This window comes from Astatotilapia calliptera, chromosome 10, assembly GCF_900246225.1.
Source record: "Astatotilapia calliptera chromosome 10, fAstCal1.2, whole genome shotgun sequence".
Taxonomy (NCBI): domain Eukaryota; kingdom Metazoa; phylum Chordata; class Actinopteri; order Cichliformes; family Cichlidae; genus Astatotilapia; species Astatotilapia calliptera.
In genome coordinates, this window is record NC_039311.1 from 21,408,474 (window position 1) to 21,422,908 (window position 14,435).

The 14,435-nt window shown below is 38.5% G+C and overlaps 1 protein-coding gene across 2 annotated transcripts in view; it reads left to right on the top strand.

Moving 5' to 3' along the window:
• Positions 1-14,435, top strand: part of septin8a (septin 8a) — a 36,856-nt gene that overhangs the window by 11,430 nt on the left and 10,991 nt on the right. For both annotated transcript variants that reach the window (XM_026181122.1, XM_026181123.1), the window contains exons 4-6: positions 227-413; positions 5,532-5,693; positions 9,170-9,266. In XM_026181122.1, the coding sequence (XP_026036907.1) occupies positions 227-413; positions 5,532-5,693; positions 9,170-9,266 (446 nt within the window). The remainder of the gene's footprint in view (positions 1-226; positions 414-5,531; positions 5,694-9,169; positions 9,267-14,435) is intronic.

Below are 14,435 nucleotides of genomic sequence, written 5' to 3' on the forward strand. Positions count from 1 at the left end.
AAATTTCATGCAGCACTAAGCTGTGCAATTCTAAGCTGAGATCTTGGCATTGAATCAGATCACACAGTTACTGAAAACATATCTGTGTCTTTTCCTTTCCCTGTGAAAAGTCCCCTTTCCCTTTTCATATTCATTACCAGCGCATGAATAAGAAGACAAATATTTAGCTTTGACCCACAGACATAAATCCTAACGGTTTCTCTCTTCTCCCTTCCTCTCTCCACAGTTACAAACCCATTGTTGACTACATTGACACTCAGTTTGAAAACTATCTCCAGGAAGAGCTGAAGATCAAACGCTCGCTGTTTAACTACCACGACACCAGGATCCACATCTGCCTTTATTTCATTGCCCCGACAGGACACTCCCTCAAGTCCCTGGACCTCGTTACTATGAAAAAACTGGACAGCAAGGTACGCACATGTGACACACAAGCATGCATTTATATTTTCCCTCTGGAAAAATGCAAGTGTGTTTGAATAATATTAGTCTGAAGTCAGACTTCCCTTTCCGTGTGACTGGTTTGAATTTCACTGAAACGAGGGCATCCCTGATCTTCCTACCAGGGTGTGGACTCTGTGTCCCAAAAGAGAAGAGTAAAGTTGAAACAAAAATGTTCCAGTGACTATGCAAGTTTCCATTTCATCTTTTAGGATTTCAAGAAGAGTTCACATGGCAGTGTTTAGGCTGAACTTATTTGGCTATTTCTGTGGAAAAGGATTAATGGTTTGAACTGTAATAGTTGTGATTTGGGGAAAAGAGAACCTCTCCATGACTAGTTTTACACCTAAAAAGCCAGCATAGTGAAAAAATTTGATTTGGTGTTTTAAGGGAGAGGTTCTTATTTATAAAAAGATATTTATGTCAGTTTAAACTACTCTGCTTCCAATACATCAGCATCACAACCCTCTAATTCACTCTGAGATTGAGTTTGGTATATGTTTGCAGGTCAGCACACAGTCAATAGTCAGATTCAGGAACACATTGATTTGTGGCTTTTTCATTGTTGTTGTGAGTATTACTGCACAGATTATTGCTCCATGGATCTATGATTTGCTGTATGTGATGAGTGTATCTCACTGGAGATGCAGTCGTTGGGATTGCCTTCATTAAATAACAAATGGAAAAAAAATCTCATCAAAACAGCACTTGGGGCAAAGAAAGGGAAAGGGGCGGAGTCACTGTGGTGTACATAGTTAGACAAGCCAGATAAGTCAGTTTGGAGCCATTAAGTTGGAGCCATTTGTATTTATTATTTTATTATTTATATTTTCATTGTATTAAGTGGGCATTGCCTGTTTATTATCTGTTTATTTTGTCATTTTATTCCTGTTTTCACAGTTTAATAAAAGAAATTATTAAAAGCCAGGGAGGTGAGCTGTAAGACATTATGAAGCCGACAAAACCCAGAGGAGAGTGAATGACGGTGAAAGAGGAGATTTGTATTTTCAGCTCTGCAGGAGCTCGTTTAACTTTAAAGCTGTGAGGCAGTAAACTCACACAGGAGTTGTCACATTTCACTTACAAAGCTTTATGTGGAAGCCATAAGCCAATTTTTGTGAATTTGTATGAGATTATACCAAAACAATACACTGTAAGGTTCAGCAATCAAATTTTATTCGATCATTCAGATTGATCTGCAGTGGTTGCGATTAGTTTTTCAGTCTATTTAACTTCTAATAGCACTGCTGTAGAGCTGATGAAGTGGTAGCTTTGTCTCTGTTTGTTTCTGTTGGTGCAGTAATAATAAATCCAGAATAAAGCAGATGGTCAGCTTGTGACCAACCCTGCTGGCTTTCCCCTGCCAACAATCAAGCCATCTCTGCCAGAAGTCTCTCGATACTCTTCATAATAAAAACTAGATACCTCAGCCAAATGCCGCTCTACAGGGACACTTAATAGTTTTATGGCATCAGAAAAAGTGTATAAATAATTTATGCAACGGCTCTTAACTCAGTCCTCAGCTTTCAGGAACAAATTTGATTCAGTATATTAAACCCTTTCTTAAAAACCCAAGGGTTTATTCTTTTCTTTTCAAAGTACTTTTTTAATACAAAATTAAACCAGTGCTTCTGGTATTTTTACTAAAACTGTCCTTTAGGGATACAGGAGTTCTAACCTAACCTGTGAAGGAACCTATACGAACTTTAGAAAAGGACAGAAATCCAAATTTAGGACTCTCCTTGCTGTGAAACGATGGCGCTGACCACCAAGCCCGTGTGCTGTCTTGATGTGCCAACAGAACGATCAAAACCTGGCATGCTATGTTTGCCAACTGTCTCCTTATACCACCCAAATGAGCACAGTGAACACAGCCAAGCCATGGCCTCTGCTTTGACTCATCCAACTTACCTGAGCTAAATATACTGTAGCAGAGCAGCTACCACAGCCTAAACTTTATGTAGATCCATATGATTAACATTTTTTTTCTTTTGATGTAACAATCAGAGACATTTTATATATACACCTTTTAAGCATTTTTTTGCACACATTCACAAAGTGTTTCCGGATTAAACCGGAAGAAATGTAGGCTTTATTTTTTATCCTTAAAGATTTACACAATTCAGAACCCACCAGTGAGGCTGCGGGTGTTCACGATGAGTACCACTCTGATCTCAGTGGATCTGTCTCAGCAATTTTTCCACAATCTGCAGTGTGTTTGCTGTTGTATCTGAAAACAAGCCAGTGTTGAGTAACTGCAATGTAGAAGTGACACTGCTGTGTTTTACAGGGCAGATGGACTTTGTGTGTGCAGGGTTCTCTTTCTAGATAGATTTGGAGGCAACATTTAAGACCCTTGCAAACCAAACAATATTCAACCTTTGCACATTTATGAGATTTCTGTCTTATTTCATGTTTATGGGCTCTGGATATCTGGAGGGTGACCACAGAAAGTGCCTACTTTGTTTTGCATAAACCAAGACAATAAACCAAATAGCTTTAACAAAGTTATTTTATGTTTTTGCATTCAGTTTTTTATACCAGTTAGTTTTCAACAGATTACAGACGCGTTTACAGCCTGAAATCTAATTCTTAAACATGCAGAACCAAGAAAATTGCTTTAAAAAAACAAACAAAAAAAACCCCATCCCAGTAGCTGGAAATCGTTATGTTTTTTCATGGCTCGATAAATCAGGGCTATGTGTTTTTAATATCAAATTTAATGCAGAGACATATCCTTGTCAGAGAAAGCATCATTACATTGTGTGTAAATCTTAAGTTGTATCTGGAAATGAAACAGATAAATGAACAGATCTGTCCCCTCTGACAGAAAAACCAGGGAAAGAGACCAGAAACAGCTTTTCCCTCAGTCTGTGTATTTTTTTTCTGTCTAACCCAGACAATGGTGTTTTTCTTGTTAACGAATCAGCCCTCCCCACACAAGGCCCGTAAAGTAAAATGTGGTTTTTAGTAAATGAAGGCAGGAAGAGAGATAGGAGTCTGAAAGGAGTGTCGTTTGTTTTAAATGAAGGTTTTAAGTCTTTTTGTTAACGGATGGGAAACATTTCTACTTAACTTTATAAATTAAAGAATGTAAAAGAGTGAGTTTATTGAGGTTATTCGGCGAAAGGATTCATGCCTCCTGCTTAACTTTAAGAATACCTTTTTAATTTGTGATGTAATCCACTGTCACATGGCTGGGTTAGGTTCCATTTTGCTGTTTTTGGTTATACCGTTTTTCCTGTTTGTGGCAGATGAGATGTTTTCCAAAGTAAAAATAGAGGGAGAGGCTTGAAGCAGCATTACTGAAAGGACACATTACATGCTGGGGTTCTAAAAGTAATAAGGAGTCTGCTTCCTGACTCCTGTAGTGCTGTTTTTTCACATGAGCTTTGAACAGTGTTGGCACAATCAGGTCAGGGCATTGTCCGCTCCCTACATATAGCACACAGTGGTACTGAAAATACTCGGTTTGGTTCAAGAGAAGCTGCTGCCTGAGTAGACTGTGCATGGGACAGGACACGTCATGCTGCCCACTTACCATGAGACCATGCCTACGCTGTTCTCACATCAGTGCTGTGTGACGTTATCCACAGTCAGTGGCAGCTTGCAGGTTTGAGATCTTTTAAACCCTTATCTAAGTCTGTGAGACATTTGTTGTGTTCCTGCTTTTATTGCCATCAGGTATTATTTAGGCTTCCAAGGCGTGCTTGAAAACATCTTGCTAAACATCTATTTTTATATTTGTAGATTTATTGCGACTTTCCCAGAATCTTCTTATCCAGCAGCGTCCATAAATCAGATAAAAAAAAATCAGGAAATACTCCAGAGCGTCCCCAAGAGTCATCATGTGTTTATTTTTTCTTGAAAAAATAAACACATGATGATTCAAACTAATCTATTACGAGCGGCATGCAATAAGTAATTTATCATAGCAGTGTTATATCAATAAATAAATCCAGCCTTTAAAAAAGGTGAGTAATTGACTCCACAGCAGTGTTGTACATCAATTTCTTGTTCACCAAAGCCCAGAAATTACAGGAACTTCATTATGAAAACTGAGTTAAGCAGCTCATTATCCAGATAATTATGTAACACAAACGATAATAATGGGATCCATTCATATTAGGTGTTTTTATATTGTTGTGTAAGCGTTTTCATTATTAAGGCTCAGACTGTATCAGCGTGGTCTCACCTGCACACTCAGAGATATTTCCCTGTATAGCATTAAATGACAAAGTGCCAAAAATATTGGGCTGTTTTTTCAGGGATTATCTTTCCTGTGAACTGCTTTAATGTGGTCACAGCTGGCGCTCCTGGTCCCTCAGAACAAACATTAACTGTTTGGGAATGATCTTTGGTCAGCTGGGAAAACTCAGTTGTGGGAAGCGAGCAAATATAACACCGAGATTAGTTAAATTAGTTTGTTATATTAGGGTTAAAACCTGATACTGGCCACCCCGCTGCAAATTAACGAGCCAACAAAGTATGATGAGATTCAAATTTGATTTTTAACAAGCTCTGACTCATACTCTAAGGCACGCTGTGGAATTGCTGTGTGGATCTGTGGGAGTCCTGCCATCTTCCCAGTTGGTGATCTGGGAAATGCAGCCGTACAGAGGAATGCAGACAAACTGTGCGTTTATTTCTTCACATCTGCTGCTGATTGTAGATGGAGCCGAGTTTGTTTTCATAATCACTGTTTGTTTTATTTATCAGTCGGGGTTCTGATTGGGCTTATTTGCTATTCAGTTAACTGTGCATGGTCTTATAGATGCGCTACACAGCTGTTTAAAACCTCAACATATTTAATGTAGCTTTAATGTTTTTTTTAAGCAGTGTTTGCTCATGATGGTTAGATGGCAATTGCTGTAATCTGTCATGATCTGAAAACATTCAGGTGTTTCCTGTGCATCCTTTTGTTTTGTCATGTCAACGTTTAAACCAGGCTAAACCAAATGCTTCCATAATGTAACACAAAACGTCTTTGCATTATCATTTTTGGAAGACTCCACCACATTAGCAACAACAGTGCAGTGCACCGCATATTTAATAACTATCTCACTTTTTTTTTGTCATTATTTCCGCAGGTCAACATAATTCCCATCATTGCCAAAGCGGACACAATCTCCAAGAGCGAGCTTCATAAATTCAAAATAAAGATAATGAGCGAGCTGGTGAGCAACGGCGTCCAGATATATCAGTTCCCAACAGATGACGAAACTGTCAGTGAGATCAATGCCTCCATGAATGTAAGTAATATTTTTGGCACAAAAACATTTAAAAAGTCAAAACATTCTTTGTTTTAATGACGGTAACACATGCTTTGACTAAAACACCATAAATAAAGAGTCAGTGTTTCAATGCAGATGAATTACAGTCTCACAATTTTGACTGTATACTTTGTAAAATATTTATAATATTTGCAAACACTAGCTAACCGTGGGTATGTAGCTATATACAAGGATCATATGTCGTTGGACCCACTGATTGCACTGATTGGCACTTTTCTATTCTTCTTTTTAGTTCGTAACAAGAACTAAAAAGAAGTTCTGCACTAGTCTGCCTATGCAAGCATAACCATAACAGGCACTCTGAGTGCACAAACCTGGGCCATGGGAGCTCACTCTCTGGGCCTTATTTACTTTTAAGGGAGCAGTATTGTATTTTGTATATAAACTTAATGGAGGAGTAGGTAATTGAATTATAAATAACTGGGTATGAATAACTTCTGCGTATTATATAATATTTTACTGAAGTATACTTCTATATAACCAGTCAGCTCATTTTCTTTCTCTTCATAAAGCTTTCTTTAAAGATATAAGGTGAGAGGTCAAATGTTACATGATATTTGGATGCAAACTATTATGTGATATTTGGAATCCCCATATACAGTGGGATGCAAAAGTTTGGGCAACCTTGTTAATAGTCTTTATTTTCCTGTATAAATCGTTGGTTGTTACGATAAAAAAAAAAAAGTCAGTTAAATATATCACATAGGAGACACACACAGTGATATTTGAGAAGTGAAAAGAAGTTTATTGGATTTACAGAAAGTGTGCAATAATTGTTTAAACAAAATCAGACAGGTGCATAAATTTGGGCGCCACAAAAAAAGAAATGAAATCAATATTTAGTAGATCCGCCTTTTGCAGAAATTACAGCCTCTAAACGCTTCCTGTTGGTTCCAATGAGAGTCTGGATTGTGGTTGAAGGTCTTTTGGACCATTCCTCTTTACAAAACATCTCTCGTTTATTCAGGTTTGATGGCTTCCGAGCACGGACAGCTCTCTTTAACTCACACCACAGATTTTCAATAATATTCACGTCTGGGGACTGAGATGATCATTCCAGAACGTTGTACTTGTTCCTCTGCATGAATGCCTTAGTGGATTTTGAGCAGTGTTTCGGGTCACTGTCTTGTTGAAAGATCCAGCCCCGGTGCAGCTTCAGCTTTGTCTCTGATTCCTGGACATTGGTCTCCAGAATCTGCTGATACTGAGTGGAATCCATGTGTCCCTCAACTTTGACAAGATTCCCAGTCCCTGCACTGGCCACACAGCCCCACAGCATGATGGAACCACCACCATATTTTACTGTAGGTAGCAGGTGTTTTTCTTGGAATGCTGTTTTCTTTTTCCTCCATGCATAACGCCTTGTTATGCCCAAATAACTCCGTTTTTGTTTCATCAGTCCACAGCACCTTATTCCAGAATGAAGTTGGCTTGTCCAAATGTGCTTTAGCAAACCTCAAGCGGCTCTGTTTGTGCTGTGGGCAGAGAAAAGGCTTCCTCTGCATCACTCTCACATACAGAATCTCCTTGTGTAAAGTGCGCCGAATGGTTGAACGATGCACAGTGACTCCATCTGCTGCAAGATGATGTTGTAGGTCTTTGGTGCTGGTCTGTGGGTTAACTCTGACTGTTCTCACCAGTGGTCGCTTCTGTCTGTCCGAGTTTTTCTTGGTCTGCCACTTCGAGCCTTAACTTGAACTGAGCCTGTGGTCTTCCATTTTCTCAATATGTTCCTAACTGTGGAAACAGACAGCTTAAATCTCTGAGACAGCTTTCTGTATCCTTCCCCTAAACCATGATGGTGAACAATCTTTGTCTTCAGGTCATTTGAGAGTTGTTTTGAGACCCCCGTGTTGCTACTCTTCAGAGGAAATTAAAAGAGGAGGGAAAGTTACAATTGACCCCCTTAAATACTCTTTCTCATTATTGGATTCACCTGTGTATGTAGGTCAGGGGTCACTGAGCTTCCCAAGCCAATTTGAGTTCCAATAATTAGTTCTAAAGGTTTTGGAATCAATAAAATGACAACAGTGCCCAAATTTATGCACCTGCCTGATTAAGTTAAAAAAATTATTGCACACTTTCTGTAAATCCAATAAACTTCATTTCACTTCTCAACTATCACTGTGTCTCCTATGTGATATATTTAACTGACAATTTTTTTTATTGTAACAACCAACGATTTATACAGGAAAATAAAGACTATTAACAAGGTTGCCCAAACTTTTGCATCCCACTGTATCAGTATCACTTGTCAATACAGACAAAGACAGTACATTTTAAGCGTAGTTTAAAAGATAAAAAGCATTTTATGAAAGTTTGACCTTACTTGACCTTGAAGAAGAGGCCCAAAGTGACGTGATATTTAGATTCACCCTATATCATTACCTATACAAAATAATACAAACAGTAGCAGTAAGAAACATAATTTTAAATGGCTCTGTCTAGCATTATTATCACTTTGACCTTCACAACTCGACTCTACAGTCCTACAAAGTTTGATCAGAATTCATGCAAGACTTTTATATGCAAGTGTGTTTGCAGACAGAATGACAAAATTGAATGCACACACACGCAAGCGCTACCAAAAATGTAACCTCCTTGGTTTAGGTAAAAAATTTAAAAAGTGCATAAACTTTATGATATTACTCCAACTTAAGTTTCATCTTACAAGTAGGATTATAATTAAACGTATGCTACAGACCTTTGCTGAAGCATCAGGCACAAGTGCATTTTCATGATAATATCTGTCTATTTTTAGATCAGAATTTATTATGCCTCTCATGTATAATCATAATGTTTAAACACACACCCACGCATGTACAAAAATGGTGAACAAGACAGCATTTGGTTCTCCGAGGCACTGTCCTTGTACAGTATCCCAGTCTATTCATAGTTGGTTACATCAGCACCCACACTCGCCAGCTTGCTGGTTCCTCTGAGCTGTAACCAGCCAGCTGGTTTCAACTCGCCATCTAATTTTTGAGGTAGCGTGTCAGGCATGTTTCCCCTGCGATGCCTCCTCACTGTTGGTCTTAATGAAGCATAGTAGCTCCAAGAGCAATAATAAAGCGTGTGTGTTTAATCACTTCAACTAAATAGGTCTCCCATCTGAGCCGCAGTTGGGAGACCCATTTTGTTTTAAAACGTGAAACCGATCACTGGTGCAGCTCATATGTAAACATGGTTACGCTTTGCACTGGTGTGGTTTGGTTGTGAAGGATAAGAGAGCAGACAAACACAGTGAAACGGCTTATCCGTCCTGTTCGTTTTAGTACAGTTTACACCACAGCCTACTGAAAATTGACTTGTTCTGTGAAGAATAAAAAAAAAAATCTCCTTAGGGCAGTGTACCCTGGTCCCCTGCTTATTGCACCAGTAAGAACTTTTTTTTTGTAAAAACCTTTTTGACACTAACCTGTTTTTCTGTGCAGGCCCATCTGCCATTTGCTGTAGTCGGGAGTGTGGAAGAAGTCAAAGTGGGGAACAAAGCAGTGAGGGCCAGACAGTACCCCTGGGGTGTCGTTCAAGGTGAGAGATGCTGACAAGAAATTTAACCACAATATGTTGTGTTTGTATTTTACAATCAAATAGCTGGTTTATTAACCCTTTATTGATAATGGGCCCAACGGCGGGCCCATTTTACAGGTAAATTTGAAGGGCCGGTCTTGTTTGATTAATTTTTCAGGACTACTACAAAAAGAAAGTGTTTTTTTTCTTGTAAAATACCACATATTATATATCCTCAGTTAGAGAAAATGGTTATACTCCATAAAGTACTAGTCACAACCGGCAATGTTTTTTTTTACAGTCCATTGTCCAGTGTTGGTGAGCCTGTGCAGATTAATATCTGACAGGAGTGGCACCCTGTGTGCTCTTCTGCTGCTTCAAGGTTTCAGGGTGTTCAGAGATGCTCTTCTGCATACCTTGGTTGTAGTGAATGATTATTAGTTTTGCCTTGCTATCAGTTCAAAGAAGTCTGGTCACTCCCCTCTGACTTCGGACATCAGCAAGGTCTTTTCTTCTAGAGCACTGCTAGTCATCAGATATTTCCTCTTTTTTGAACCATCAGTAGTTTCTGAATTACTCAGCACAACCACTCTGGCACCGAAAACCATGCCACATTCAAAGTTGCCTAAGTGACCTTTCTTCCCCTTTCTAATGCATCTTGACCTTGTCTCTTTACTTAAAAGTACTAAGTTGTAATTGGCTAATTAGGCATTTGCATTATTGAGCGTTTGAATAGGCGTACCTAATGTGTGACAGGTGACTGTTTGGGATATTGGCACAAACGCTGAACTGTTGTACAGTTGCTGTTACGCCGTTTTATAAGTTTGCTTGATTTTCTTGTTTTTGCTGTGCTGTGAATGTGGCTGAAATCGGTCATGTGGGATTTTTATCTTTTGTTTATTTTTATATATCTGAGGAAGTAGGTGACTCAGTGTCCTTGTGCCTGTGTTTGGGTGTTCATGTGGATGTTTTGCAATATTAAAAGTCATACCAGGCAGTAACTCTGTATTTGAGAAAGTAGAATGAGAAAAACAATAAAGCCAGTGGAAGAAAAGTAACCTGCAGGAATCATAAAAAATAATATATGACTGACAAAGCTCTGAATCATATGATTCATTTTTAAATAAAAAAAACAAACAAACTAGTAGCTGGACTCACTATTTTATTTTTTTTTGTTCTTGTTTTTTTTATTTGTTTTTTGTTCGTTAAGGACGTTTTACTCAGTTAAGTATCCTTGGTGAAGGATGTTTCCTGCACGTGGCAGAGTGGCGAGTGCATCCCATAGTTTTCCTGTTTATTTTTACCCGTTAATGCAGAATGCCCTCCACAGCTGACAGTGTCACTTTATGCGGAGTGACACTAAAATGAAGTATGGAGATCGTTTTGACAGTGTCTCTGTGCGCACGCAGACAGTTTATCGTTAACGATGTCTCGTCTTTAGCTTCATGCATTGTGTTTGTAGGCGTGCAGAGCCTGGATGTATGCCTGGATATTGGCATGAATGCGTTGCCCGTGGAGACGTCGGGTTTCTTGGGAGTTTTTGTTTCCCACAGCTCATTCCTCTGTGTTTGTCAATGATGGTAAACAGTTTAATTTAATAATGTCTCACACACACACACACACACACACACACACACACACACACACACACACACACACACACACACACACACACAGATTTGCTGTGAGAATATTGCTGCTCATGTGGGAGTCATCCTCTCAGAGAACCTCGCTCACTCCCTTCCACTCTCCCTCCATCTCTCGCTTCCTTCCTTCCTTTTTCGTTTACTGCTCCCTCCCTCACCCATCCTCTCTTCCTCTCCTCTCTCCATTATCTAGTGGCCACTCATTCTCCAACCCTCAGAGGACACTGTGGTTATTTCTAAAGCCTGCTGCGTGTCTCCTGTGGGATGGATTCCTCTGGACTTATCAGTCACTGTGCTGCTCTAGTCCAGTCATCCGACAGACTGGTGCTTACTGCAAAAAAGTTTTGTCAGCCCTGCTGTAAGCTCATTTCTTTCCTGGTTGCTTTTCTTATTTTTTTTTTTTACAAGTGTTCTTATATATTACACAACACACAATAATGTATTATAGTTGCAAGCAGGTATGTAGTATTTGTTTATTTTTGTATTTAGAAACAACTATAACTTGTGCAGTAGACTCTTGAAGCTTGTTGTTGTCTGCATGGTTATGTCTCATCCGTAAAGTCCATCAGTGTCTGGCATCAAAAGTCTAAATTGATGGGATATAATAGAGCAAAGCTGCTTCCATTTTGACTCAGCCCTGCTTTCACACTGATTGCTCATCATTCATACAACACACTTGTCACAGTATCTGAGCACAGAGGTCTCTGTGTTTTATAACATGCAGCTAACTGAAGGGAGGCTCTCAATCTGTGGAAACAGTTTGTAGATGCCAGATGTCATATAGATGGGTTATGGTAACCTCTTAAAGAGTCATGAGAAATTTCCATGAGCTTGAAGAAAGACAGACGAGGGCTGTCTGCTGACTAAAAGAGCTATTCAGGGGGTCTTTGTGTGTGTGTGTATTTAATCTTCCCCAAGATCTCATTGTGCTGTTATCTCTGAACTCCAGACATCTGTGACACGTAGCAGACCTTCTCTGCAGCTTTCTATGTGTTACTATTCACACAGATAGAAAACGACACAAAATTAAGAATATTTTTCTGGCATCAAATTACACATCCCTAATCACATAAACAGTAAATCCTGAGAATGTGTAGATTTATGTAAGTTCAGAAACGTACATTTGTTCTTGATTTAAAAAAATGTATTATTCAGCATTAATCTACTCAGTAAAAGTATCACTAAAAGCTACTAAATAATCACATAGATCAAGTTTTTCGCAGACTTATTTTCTTCTGAGAATGTAATCCGTCCATTGATATTTCGTTGGTTTTAATATTTCAGCAGAAAGCAGAAATAAACAGTGACCCTGGATTTTTAAATTCAGAACTTCCACCAAACACGCCTGAAGACTCGTCACCACCCAAACAGCCTCACTGTACAAGGGCATTATTTGAACACAATTTATTAATGTTCTCTTATACAAACAAGTAAAAAGAAAGAAAGAAGAAGAGTCTAGACACGGCCCCAGAGGAAATGATCATGCACTGAAGTAATATGAGGTGAGATCACGTCTTTATACTGTAAAAGACAGCACTGCTGGTTCCCACATCCCTGCATGAAGTACGGCATGTACTTTACAACATGTCTCGCTTTTATTACCATTTAAATATCGTAATAGTATATACACATAGTATGTATATAAGCCCACAGCAAGACAGTGAGAGATTAGCAAATTGTGAATATTTCCATCTGTCCATCTTAAAATTCTTGAAGAAAGCATAAATGACCCAGATCATTGTACATGTGCCCAAATTGTTTTGTATTTAAATGGTTATAACCCATTACTGTACTGTAATAAAATTAAAGGGTTAGGGTTAATGTTCCATGCCAATATTTTCTTGCCAGTGTGAAAAACTGTTGTCAATTTTTGTCAATATTTGCAGAATAAGTCAGTGAGTTGACCTTGAAGACCTTGGTGGATGTAAGCCAGATTTTAATGGATTGTTAACATGGCCCCACTCTACACCTCTACTAAGTTTTATCAGAATTGTTTCAAAACAGTTTGAGCTATGGTGTTTACAGATAGAATGACACTATCAAAATCCTACCTACCTCCTTGGCGCAGGGAATAAATATTTGGAAAGCAGTAAGGAATTCAAGGATTCAGCAGAGACTGAAGGATGTATATGATGAGGCAAAGCTTTCCCTAATCTGTAATATTTATCTTTGAAACTCCAAACATCTGGAAGCCTTTCCAAAGACTCACGGAGCTGTTAATCAACCCAGTAAAAACCGATCATTCTAGATTTTTAATTGCATGAATGTTTACTTTTGATAACTTTATTTGGAGCCACATCTCTCTTGCTTGCTTGCTTCTGTATTTCTGTGCATGTGTCTGTGTACCAGCAGAGCCATGTGCTTCTGTATCTTGAGGGCTCAGTGCTGCAGGCAGTTGGAGAGTTGGCCTTCATTCAGTCCTCACGGGGGTGTGGTGGTAGTGGTGGTAGTGTGCAGAAGAGAGGCTATTAGATGCCAAATGAACAATAATTTTCTGTAGCCTGGATGCAGCCCCAGTAAACGGCTAGTTTCTTTTTTTTAAACCCATGTTTTTTCCACTAATGATGTGCGGTTAGCCAGCAAATTTGAGCAAAAAATACACGAGTGACTGAGTCATGCAGCTGAATGACTGCTGATTTTTGAAATTAATTTTGGTTTCAAAAGAATTTGTTAGTTTATTTTGTGTTTTGTCCAAGTCTAATAAAGGAATGCCTTCTTTTTTTTTTTTTTAAAGTTACCCTTTGTTGTTTTGTTTAAATATTTATGTTGCATTGTTATATTTTAACGTCATCCTCTGCAGACTTTCACATCTGTGTCCACCTGGAAAAGCTAATTGCCATGCTAATTGTGCTTTTTGAATGCCACCACTGTTGTTTATTCATCCTTAGAGCTTCTGGTGGTATTTAAACATAATGCCTTTGTATTTTCTCACCACGGTGACCTTTCTTCACAAACCGGGTCTGAAGCAACCAAAGTAATCTTAAGGGGTTGCTGAGTTTTGCCAGTAGGTTGATGAACTTGACTTTCAACAAATTTTTTAATGAGTTATGCTTTTATTTTTTTTAGTTTAGTCAAACATTCTATTAAGATATCCTTGGGATCTACTAATACTCCATTCATTGTTCTCCAAATCGTCTCCTGTTATTTAAAAGCAAAACAAAAAAAGCTTACTGAAGATGTTGTTCAAGTTAGTTTCCAATATAGACAAAAAGAGATCGAATGAACTCAGAAGGTATTAAAAGTTTTTATTTAATATACTGAAGTCTTGCCTTGCATGTTTGATCCGAACAAATGATGTTGCACACAAGTTAAACCCTTTTTGTTTTTATTTTATTTTAATAAGATTTCTCTCAGCAACAGCAGATCTGTAGCAAGCATTCTCGCTAGCTATAGTTGAATGGAAGATCATCGTTTTATGGTGAGAAACTGTCAGTATTAGCTAAAATACAAAACTCGCGTCAGAACTTCAGTAAATAATGGCAAATGGACTGCATTTATATAGCTGGTTTATAGTACTTCCTGATCTACAGTCCCCCAAAGTGCT